The 11,771-nt window shown below is 48.1% G+C and overlaps 1 protein-coding gene across 4 annotated transcripts in view; it reads right to left on the bottom strand.

Annotated features, from left to right (window-relative positions):
• Nucleotides 1-11,504, bottom strand: part of NR1D2 (nuclear receptor subfamily 1 group D member 2) — a 28,770-nt gene extending 17,266 nt beyond the window's left edge. Inside the window, exons 1-3 of one of the 4 annotated variants that reach the window (XM_024986287.2) lie at nucleotides 11,216-11,504; nucleotides 2,433-2,699; nucleotides 1,508-1,596 (exon numbers count right to left, since the gene is read on the bottom strand). In XM_024986287.2, the coding sequence (XP_024842055.1) occupies nucleotides 1,508-1,596; nucleotides 2,433-2,699; nucleotides 11,216-11,231 (372 nt within the window). In that variant the 5' untranslated portion in view covers nucleotides 11,232-11,504. Of the gene's footprint in view, nucleotides 1-1,507; nucleotides 1,597-2,432; nucleotides 10,722-11,215 lie in introns of those variants that run through there. The other 3 variants (XM_059882242.1, XM_059882241.1, NM_001289793.1) reach the window with 3 other exon arrangements.
• Nucleotides 11,505-11,771: the final 267 nt, after the last annotated feature.

Consider the following 11,771-nt stretch of genomic DNA (forward strand, 5'->3'; position numbering starts at 1 on the left):
TGTTACCAGCCGGGCCTGCAGCCACGCTTTCCAGCTCATATTGGAGTCACTTACAAATTCCCAAACTCTTGCAATATGAAGGACATCCTCAACAAGATGACAGAGAACGGTGTTCCATACTGCAATTCCCTCGCTCGATCTAAGGATCACGTTAGGAGAACTGGGTCTTTCCTGGATTATCCTCTGCTGACACCTCCTTATACATTCCAGATGTCCCAGTTACTTATCAGCTACAGGTTAAGTGTCATACACACACCCACAGCTCCCAGCTGGATGATTGCACACAGCTGCCCGTACTTACTACACAAACAATTCAAGTTCATGCTCTGTGAGTGGTCTGCAAAGACCTCCACTTGACTTTTTCAGGAAAATCAAAATCACCAAAATCATTTTAAACTGCAGTTTCCTTGACTGTCATAACTAACCACATTATTAGATGAATCTGTGTTAGTGATTGTGGGATATAACATTTTTACACTTTGTTACTGTAATACTATACTTGGGCACTATGATATGTGAGCTAGATCTTTAAGAGTAATTATGTGTGGCATTTATCAAGAATATGCACTTAGGTTCATTTGCTTGTGCTTTGGTTTCTCTAGCTATAAACATAGTTATTTTATATCTTTTGTAAAAAGAAAAAAAAAAGAAAAACTATTTATAGAATTTTTAAAACAATGAAAAAGTGCTATTTCTGAATAAAATACAGTAGTCCTGTGGAGTGATGGAGCCATAAAGAGCACAGCTCATTCGGAGCCGCCCTAGGAAGTGCTTCCCCTTCACGTACAGGTGTTGTTTCGCTCACCCACCACATCCCGCCAAACCGGGTCCCTGCTTCTGCCCCTCAGTCAGAGAAGAGCGCGAGCACAAGTCTTGGCCACATTAGTTTTAGACGCTCAGGAGGAAGGACCAGATGAGAAGAGAGGCTCCCTAGATGTGAGCAGGAAGTACAGACTTCTCACTTGGAACTACCTGACTCAGGAATACTCAAAGCAACTTACAAATGAGCTTACCCAGGGCTCAATTTATACTTGAGACTCTTTCACTTACTTGGCATTGCTTCCGAAGGTATCACATTTTTACAAGCGTCTAGGAACTGCTCCCCGTTCCCAGCACCTGACAGGTCAGAGTGTCAAAGGACCTGATGAGATCTGCTCCAAGCCTGGTTCCTCTCAGTCTCCAGAAGGCAGCAGCCCCGCCCACATACTCCCTGCCCTCCTCTGCCACCCAGGACACTGCCTGACACGTCGGTGAGTGAACACTTCACACCAGACTCAAGTTTGAGATAACACATTTATTTTGATCAAAATCTTAAAGGAAAAAGAAATACTACATATATTTAAAATGTAGTTTTAAAATATGCTTTTCAAAATGAGTTATGTTTGTACACGACATAAAATGCTTAAAACTTTAAGGAGCAGCTGACTTCTCTTCCTCCCGGATCATCAACCATGTAATTTCTTTAATCCCAGAATTGGCAGCTTAAACAAACGAAAGCATGCATTACCTTACAGCCTTCACAAGCATGAACGCCGTAGTGGAATCCTGAGGCCACGTCCCCACAGACTTTACACAGGAGAACCATGCCACTGAATTCTGAAGCACAAATAGACACAAAAGTGAAAAGCTGGAAGAAAAGCTAAAACTGTTTCTTTCCAATGGAGTACTGTATTTTGTTTAACTTGTAAATACTTTAAAAAACATACAGATATGTACTGTCAGAGAAAAATCTTTACACCAAATTGACGAATCAAAAGAAATCATGCCTTATGGCACTGCCAAAACTGAAGATCCGAGACAGACACTGAAATTCTGTAAATCTAGAATTATTCTATATCAGATATGCAACCAGAACTAAGAAACCAATTCTGTGGGGTAAGAGTAAAGAAATCAGTGCCAGGGGCATCAAGCAACAGAAGGTGCGAAGTGGGGTCTCCACAGGCCGCTGTGCAAACAGTCTGACCCACCTTCGGGCAGAGCCAGGTGCCAGCCCTTCCTGACCCTGTCCTGAGCCAGCCGATGACCTCTGCACTCACTCAGGAATCCACATTCCCACTATTCTGTGGGATATTCCAATCCTCCAAATGTTCCTAGTGCCAGCTTCATGAAAGCAAACTCCTTTCCCTGAGTGAGTGCTCCACTCCAGAAACCAGACTCAGCAGGAGGAGTGCAGAAGAAAGACAACCACAGAAGGTTAAGAGGGCGCCCGAGAGGAAACACGGGCAGATACACCACCTCACCACAGAGAACCGATTAAGACAGGCCCTAGGCTGTGGTCATCACTGATTTCTGAATAATTACTGAACTATAATTACCCAGAAGGGAATGAAAAATATACCCAGAAATAAAATGGTCCCCACCAAATGAACAAGTGATAAAGTAAGCCCTGCCTGCAATTAGTGGCATCAACTGTCAAGAACTAGACAACTCACTTGTCACTCCACTGTGACTCTTTGTCACCCCAGGGGCGCTCGATTTGCTGGTTTTCATAGAACAATCTATTCGATCATTCTTCAGGATGCCTTCAATACTGGAGAGATCGCCATTTTTGGGGTTCCCATTGCTATCGGAATGAGTGCTGTTTGGAGAAGACGGGACAGAAGAGGACGCGGACTGGAAGCTATTCTCAGAGCCCTCACTGTGACAAGACGCAGGGCTGGACGCCGAGCTGGAAGAGCTGATGTAGGCAATCACACCTCCTGGAGCAGAGGGGGGAAACCAGGTAATTAGACACATGGTAGCGCATATTTTCTATTTTCGCAAATCTCAACAGTAAAGTCACTAACTCTGGAAAACAGATTAATGATCAAAATTACCGCAAAAGGGAAAAGTAGCTTATTTTCTTCCCTATTTCCTACTATTCCTGCTTCCACAAAGTTCAAAGCTATAAAATTCCCACTGGTTTACAAAGTGGGCAGGCTCTCACTGGCTCTGTTATTCTCAGCATGTACTGATCTGAACTTAAAAGCTTTCATTTTCCAAACTACCCCTAAAAGGGGATGGAAGACCTTCCTGAGCGACAACAAAGCCAGTCGTCACGTCTCCTGGGCCATGAGGAAATCTGGTTCTGGTCCCGCTCTGCCTCCTTCTCTATCCCTTTACACGACACCGTCCCAGAACAATGGGCTCATCACTCACCCACCCCACTCCCCAGCATCGGGCTAAAACACAGGTCAGTCAAGCACAAATGTAACATTTGGAACTCCGGATAAAGCAATCTATCCGAAACACAAAGCCTTTCACAGCTGTTCCTCTCACAGTCTTTGTGTTCTGATGCTCCCCAAAGACCCCACGACTACAAACTGAACCCCAGTTCCGCACCTGCCTTCTCCCTACTCCTGCCATCGGACTTGCAGACACACTCCTCTCCAAAGCAGCTCTTGAGAAACCCAGACGCACCACTTGTTCTCCTGACTCACTGTTTACAGTGAGTGTCAAAGAGGCTAAAAGGCGGAAGGCATGCTCTGAGCTAACTCTCCCTTCACAGAGCTACCTTCAGAACACTCTTCACCACTTCATTACGATAAACCCCACAACTCCCCCTGAAACTGGCCATGACCTCTTAACAGACTGCGAACCTTCCAGCTTAAGAAACAGCACTTAAAATGACTCTCAGGGTGTAATTTCAAACTTCTTCCCTGAAAGTGATAAAATGCTGCAAGAGGAGCCTCATGGCCAGAAGTATTGTTTTTCCAAATCCCAGGCCAAACAAGTAATTTTCATCTTCTCTGCCAAGGCCTCCTGTGGTTTCTTTTCTTCTCTCCTCCATCATCAGCCAACATTTATTGGCTTTTTTCAATGTGCATCACATACAAACGTTAATTATCTCTCTTCCATCACTGTCTTGAACTCTTATTTAAACCTACTGTTTACCTGTTTCCATCTACTTCTCAACAAGAAGGATTACAAGCACCCAGGTGCAGAGTGTCCTTTAAGTCTCTATACATGCTTTACGGATATAAGTCTGACATAAATTGTTTCTTTCTTTTTCTGGCTGTGCCATGTGGCATGTGGGATATTAGTTCCCCGACCAGGGATCAAACTGGTGCCCCCTGCAGTGGAAGCACGGAATCCTAACCACTGGACCGCCAGGGAAGTTGCAAGACATAAATTATTTCTAATATCTACTTTTCTGCCTTTGTAAAGCCCACATCTAATATCATGGACAGATCCAAAACAGTATAAGGTATCACTGCTGCTGTTGTTGTTGAGTTGCTAAGTCGCATTTGATTCTTTTGAGACCCCATGGCAGTAACAAGTAAAACAGACATTTCTGAGAATAACCTGAGATGACTATTCTGAATTGGAGGATTTTACAGGTTCCCAAAGTAACAACTGCAATTTAAGCACTCACTCTGAAATAAACGCTTTGTCTGCTAAAGGGAAAAGCCTCCCCAGTCTTTTTTTTAAATAACAGCCAGACTTTATAGGTCATTCAAGTGTATACACACACACACACACACACACACACACACACACACAGAGCAAAATGCTAAGGCCAAATCAATTCCAAAGAACAGAAAGTCATTTCCACTTACAGAGAAGGGGAAAAAAGGCAGAGGGATAAGTCACTTTTAGTCTGTCATGATGATGTTAGGAACCAGACTTGTATTTAAGTACCAATTACACAAATCCAGACTCGGAAGCCCCTAGAAGTAGAGCCACAACCACAGTGCTCTGTTTATAACCCAGAAAAGAAGAACAGGTGCCAACTGTGCCATGAGAAACACAACAGTGTTCATCACACACAAACTTAAAATGCACAATGCAGCTAAAGGCACTTGAGTCTTTTTAATCATCTTGCTTGTTCATCTTTGAAATTTATTTTTTATCGAATATATTGATTTACAATGTTGTGTAAATTTCTGCTATACAGCAAAGTGACTCAGTTACACACACACACACACACACATCCTTTTTCAAATTCTTTTCCATCATGGTTTACCCCAGGATACTGAATATAGTTCCGTGTGCTATACAGGAGGACCTTGTTGTTTATCTGCACTTGAGTCTTAAAAAGACAAAAATACAACGTGGATAGTTCCATCCACTTTTCCATTCCAGAAGCATACGCCTGACATTGGCACTGAAGCTGGAGGTGTGAATCCGCTTTTCCTAAAGTCTGACCCACTTCCAGATGCCCTTAACCTGTGCTTCCCACCTGCCCAGAGTGAAGCCTGGGCTTTAGGATTAATACCTGTCCTGCAACCTGGTCCCTACCCACACACACCAGTCACTCTCAAAGCGTGGTCCTGCACCAGTGGCTTCAGCATCGCCTGGAACTCGGCTAGAAACCAAGTTCTCAGGCCTCACTCTTCCGATGCACAGTGAAGTCTGAGAGTCACTGTCACAAGTCAATGACTTCATCTGTGCTCAATGGGAGAAAAAGCAACCAAGGGTAATCTTAGTAACAGTAATTTTATCTAACCACTGATTTTAAAATCTGAAGACTCTTCAATACTCCAAACACAAGAAAGAGTCCTAACTTTGAGTTTATTCTCACTATCCAAAGAGATTATGCGAAATACGCATCGTCAGAACCGCCCCTAGTGTTTTTCTCAAAACACACATTTCCAAGACCCTGGCCCGACTGGAGAAGGCACCCTCAGGAATGAACTTTCTTTTGGCTGTGCTGCACTCGAGCTTTCTCTAGTTGCGGCGAGCAGGGTCTACTCTTGGTTGCAGTGTGTGGGTTTCTCATTTCAGTGGCTTTTCTTGCACAGGCTCAGGGGCACCTGGGCTCAGAACACAGGCTCAGCAGTCGTAGCTCATGGGCTCAGTTGCTCCCTGCCAAGGCAAGTTCTTAGCCACTGGGCCACCCAGAAGTCCAGGAAGGAGCATTTTGAACAAGCTCTCAAGGCAAGTCTTTGCAGGCAGAAGTTTAAGAATGGTTACAATTAGTAAATTCAAGCACAAATTGGCCCGTAATTTTCAAGGCTGATCTTCTCACTAACTGCCTGAATATCCCTAACATACTGTGAATCCAAAGAAAAATGATTTCAACCTTGAAGTCTCTCAAATGTCATGTTGCTAGGTAAAATCACCACTGCTTTCATAAAATTTTAGAGATTTGAAGATCACATGAGAAACCCCAGGTGGTAGCAACGGATATTTTTTTCATCTTTATCCCCACTGAGAATGGATACAAAGAAAAAGATTATCCTTAGTCCTCACCAAATCCCCAGAGGAAGCTCTCACAGCTATTTATCTTTTCTAAAGGACTACTTTAGGTAGTGGGAGACTTCCCTAGTGGCTCAGGGGTAAAGAATCCGCCTGCCAATGCCGGAGACATGGGTTCAATCCCTGGGTCAGGAAGATCCCCTGGAGAAGGAAATGGCTACCTATTCCAGTATTCTTGCCTGGGAAATCCCATGGACAGGAGAACCTGGTGAGTTATAGTTCCTGGGGTCGCAAAAGAGTCAGACATGACTTAGAGACTACACTACTACTTTAGGTAGCAAATTCACTAATGTCTCAAGAGGATAAAAGGTCAGGAAGTTAGACCTTTCCAGGGCCAGGATTTCAGTCAGCCATTTACATCCCCAAGTTCTTCTGAGTGGAGATCTGAGCTGTTCTGATGGCTTGAGAAGTGTTTTAAACCTGACTGGGCAATGGAAGGTACTAACTACTCAAAACACACCTTCCTTTGCAAAAGTTCCAAAATCAAACCCAAGAAAAATTACTGCGCTATTATCAATTCAGTTAAGATCCAACTCCTGTCTTTTAGGGAATCAATAATAATTTACAACCAGCAATTGTGCCAGGAACCATGGAATCAAAGATGACCCATCAAGGAGCAGGTACATTCTCTAAGCAAGACCTTCAACACTGACGTAGTTGTCTTAGCATCAACCAGACATCATGCTACCAACCTGATGATTAGCAACCCAAAAAGGTTAAAATTTAATTTCTTAGAAGGTAAGACATACATCTAGCAGTTCCTCAATCCAATGAAGAAGGGAAGTGAAGATTACAAGTTAGCAAGAATACTGAAAATAAGGAGTTCCCTGGAAGTCCAGTAGTTAAGAATCCACCAATTCAGGGGATACTGGTTCAATCCCCAGTCTGGGGAGAATCCACCTGTCGCAGAGTAACGAAGCCCGTGTGCATAACCACTAAGCCCATGCACCACAGCAAGAGAAGCCACCACAATGAGAAGTTCAAGCACCGCAGCCAACAGTAACTCCCACTTGCCACAACTGGAGAAAGTCCATGCAAAAGCAAGAAAAACATAGCCTGGCCAAAAGTAAGTGAAATGTCGAGAATAAAATGACACGATTTCACACCACGTTTAGTCCTCATAAGAACCCTATAAAATTAACTTCCATTATTCCATTCTACAGAAGAGGAGGTCAGAGAGGTTAATACAGCTACCAAGTGGCAGGGCCAGGGTTGAACGTCAATTCCAAAGCACAGATTATTATCTCCTACTGAGAAGTCCTCAGCATACAAGTCACTTTCAATCTCTCTAAACCTGAGTCATCTTCTATTAATATAAAATGGGAATATCTGCCAGAGTTAGTATAAGATTGAAATGAAATGATGTTCATAAAAGGGAACTATTAAAATAAGTGCCTTTTTACAGAGAGTTTTTAACGAAAATGCAAGAAAGGTAAAATCCCTGAACCAGCAAGTCCTAACACCTCCAAAAACAGGCAGCATATACTTCTCAGATGCCTCAAGCTAAAATTAGCTGAGGCTGAATTGTCTCTATTTTTAGTTGAAAAGAATCCTGGAGTTGGGCCAGGTTCCCAGGCTAGGGCTTACCTACTGGTCAGTTTCAGACAATCCCGAAGTCAACATCCAACTCTGTACCGCTGGGAGGCACTTGCTGTCCTCACACAGCCTGGGCTTTTCTCACCCGGATTCCAGGCTGGCCCAACATTACCACCACCCAACTCCCTCTGCCCACCATCCTGGAAAATACACGCTTGAGATCAAGTCATGACTGGACTTTTTTTTTGCCTTGTGACTTAGAACAAAACATGTTTACTCAAGAAGCTTTATGAGTTTTCTCATTTTAAAAGCAGGTTTTCAATACCTTCTACTCACGGTATGACACAGTGGACCTAACGAAGCCCTAAACTTCTGGTTGGGTCCCACTGTCAGGGCTCTGGAGAGCAAGATGGCGCCCTCCCTAGAGCACTTCACAGACCTGGGGAGACAACCCTGTCCACCTTTCGTTCCAACACAACGTGAGCCACAGTTCACACAAGGTACTGAGAGTACAAGGGTGCCGAAAGAAGCCAAGGATCAAGAGCGAAGGGAACAGACAATACGCGGAGTTTTAAAGAATGTGAAAGCGATCAAATGATGTTCCACGTAAGAGACTACTTAAGAAAACAAAAACAAATAGGTCTTATTTTGACAAACACAGTTCTTGTCTCCAAGTAAATTGCTGGAAAGGTGGGGAGGGGACAAGAGTAATCTAGAGCCTGGGAGTAAAACCCTGTGGACCAGCAACAAGATTAAAGAAGAGCAATGATGAAACTGGGCGGCTCTGCTGACCCTTGTACCATGCAAACTGCGGGCATCTACTCAGTGTCCCCTCACCCCCAAAGGCAGGACCCCAAGCCTCGCACACACCTTTATGAGGGCCGGGGCTTCAACCCCAACTGTGACCACAGCACAGCCATTGGTTTGTGCTCTGAGGGGACTTCACAGACCTGCCCCTAAGGGTAAGTTATTCACTTCGTGGAACTTAGACCCTCCCCTTCGACAGTGACAGCATTAAGGGGAGGCTCAAAGTAGTAACACATGTACAGGGCCCATAGAGAACACATAAATGCTCCACAGATACTGGTGATCATTATTTCACCATCATTATCCTGGGAGAGTTGGATCCCAATAGTTCAAACAAATCTAAACCTATCCATTCTTTGTCCTTCAATTCTGAATGTCATGTGGACCCAGATTTCTCTGCAGGTTCTTATTTCCAGGCCACCTTATGAATTCCTCAACTCCACTGTCTAGTCAGGCAACTTCCTTCTTCACTTAGAATTCTTCCCATTATCTTACTGTTTGTCTCTCCAAGTGAGAACAGAATGGTAGTATGCAGTTACCTTTACAGTAAAAACATCAAGCAGAATGGTATTTAAAGAACTTCAGTCAAAATCTGTGACAAAAATGTATCGAGTCCATTTCCACAGCTTCACTATTTCTCCTCCGTATTTGTCACAGAAAGGGTCACACAATGAGTCATGATATATAGGGCAGTTACACCAAATGGTCACTGGGTGAATATGTGTTGACTAATAAAATGATATCAACCTAAAGGGAGGGGCCAGAGGCCTGCCACCAGAACGGAATTTGTCCCCACCCTGGGAAAGTTATATGTTAAGGAAATGAAAGGGAATGCTTATTTAAGTTCCCTCAGACAGAGGGATGGCAGAAACACTATTCCGGATAACAGCTTGAACTTAGAGCCAAGTGGAGAAAGAGAAAATTTAAGAAAGATAATTGCAAGTTCCTACAGTTCAGGGCAAACAATTATCTGCACAAGGGATGAAACTTAACTGCAAAACAGTTCACACGAAAAGGGTCTAGTTGATGGCAAGGTTACTGTGAGTCAGCAAAGCAGTATGCCACAAAAGCCCAACCTGCCAGACAGCTCCTTTACAGCAGTCATTAATCGTTCTACGACTTCCACCTTTGGATGCCACATCCCAAAGGGCAATAAGGATGATGATCAGGGGATAAAAAAAAAAACCAGGGAGCAAGGACCAAGGGATGTGAACTGGATATGGAAGAGGGGTTGGGGGAGTCAGCAGTCATCCCAAGAAAAGGTTAGTTTGTAATCACACCGTAAAATCAAAATTAAGATCAGTGATAATGTTCCAGGAAGGTTCAAATCTGAGAAAAACTTTCTAACCTTATCCGCTCTCAAAACTATAAGAATTCATTCACACCGAGGTAGACGAGGATGAATTTTTTAATCTTGAAATCCCTAGCAAGTAAAAAGTTTTATTCCATAACAAAGTTACTCAAATTCTTAAACTATCCTGAAGGCTATATAGGCCCACAGGTAATTAAAAGACAAGAAAATGACTTTATTATTTACTGTTGGTGGAAGGTTCACAATTTGTTACCAGGAGCATGGTTTTTCCAGCATAATCACTGGCTGCTTCCGCTGCAGCCTCACTGGATTCAAGCAAAGGGCTCTCCATGGCAGGCGGGGGACAGACAAAAGGGCAGAAGGGACCCTAACACTGCTCCCTAGTGGGGAAGCAACAGGAAATGGGACAAGAAAAGGATTAATAAGGTCACATCTGTTATCATGGGAATTCCCAGGTTGTCCAGCGGTTAGGGCTCTCACTGCCCGGGTTCCAACCCTGGTTGAGAAACTAAGATCCCCAGCCCTCATGGCGGGGCGGGGGGCGCGAATCTGTTATCGGATTCAGGAAAGATCAGCAACCTGGGGGTCACTGGGGGGTCACCGGGCGAGACCGGCCAGGATGAGGCTCCCGGCCCGCAGGCGCCGCGGGCGTGTTCGTCACCGGAGGTGTTTCACAAGGTCGACCGCGTCCCAGAGGAGGTCGTTGAAACGGTAAGGGTTCTTCTTTGTTGTGGAGACGAGGCAGCGCCACCCTCGGCGAGCCGTCCCCAGGCGACCCCGGAGGGTTCCCCTCGGCGCCCGCCTTCCCCGCTCCGCCCGGGCCGAGGACACTGCGGCGTCCGCACCCTCCCGGCCGCTGGGCCGCGGGTCCCCGGGGCGCGCGCACGCGCGGCCTCCCCTCAGCGAGCGACCCCCGCGGGGGAGGGGCGGCCACGTCAGAGGCCCGAGGGCGCGGGGGCGGGGCCTCCCGCGGGGCGGGGCCTCCCGCCGGCGCGCGCCCGCCCCCAGGGGCCCCCGCGGCCGGCGAATGTGGGTCACGGAGCCGCGCGGCCTCACGTGTCCCCGCCCGCCGCCGCCGCCCCGGCGCCCATTATGTAATGCCGCGTCACGCGCCCGCCCAGCCAACCGGCGGCCGCGCGCCGCCGAACGTAAACACAGCGCGCACGTGGCTCGCGCGGCCGGGCCATGTGAGGGGGGGCCGGGCCGCCGCGCTGCGGCGCTGCGGGCGGCCGGGAGGGCGGCCCGGGGGGTGCCGAGCGCTAGGCTCCGGGCGGGCCCCCCGCGCCGCCGCCCGTGAGGGGCCCCGCCGCCGCGCTCGCCCGCCCGCCCGCCGACCCAGCGCGCCCGCCGCCGCCGCGCCCCCGCCCTGTAGGCTCTTACCCGCATTCACCTCCATGGTGCCCTCGGGGAGGCCCGAGGCCGCCCGTCCGCAGAGCGGGCAGCGCCCCCGCCGCCGCCTCAGCGCCGCGCTGCCCCGGGCCGCCGCCGGCGGTGGTCGCGGGGCGCCCTCATGGGCGGGGCGCGCGGGGGCCCGCAGCCGGGCCCCGGGGCCGGAGAGCTAGCTCGGGGAGAGCGCGCGGCGGCGGGCGGCGCTCCTCGCGGGCCCCGACAACAAAGCGGCGGCGCGGCGGCTTCCTGCAGCCAGCGCACCGCGGCGGCGAGGGCGGCTGACGGGAGGGCAGCAGCGACCATGTGACCCGCGCACACACCCTCCCCCGCCCGCGGCCGGCCGCTGCGGCGACTCCGCCCTCCCGCCCGCCCCGCCCGCCGCCAGCACCCGCGGCCACCGCGCCTCCGGGTTTCCCGCCCGGCCGGGGTGCCCAACCCTGCACCCCCCCTCCCGCCCCCCGAGGACTCCGCAGGTCACCACCGATGGTTACCTTGCAACCTCCACCTCACCTGGTGACTCCGCGGGTCACCCCCGATGGTGACCTAG

This window comes from Bos taurus, chromosome 27 (assembly GCF_002263795.3).
Source record: "Bos taurus isolate L1 Dominette 01449 registration number 42190680 breed Hereford chromosome 27, ARS-UCD2.0, whole genome shotgun sequence".
Taxonomy (NCBI): domain Eukaryota; kingdom Metazoa; phylum Chordata; class Mammalia; order Artiodactyla; family Bovidae; genus Bos; species Bos taurus.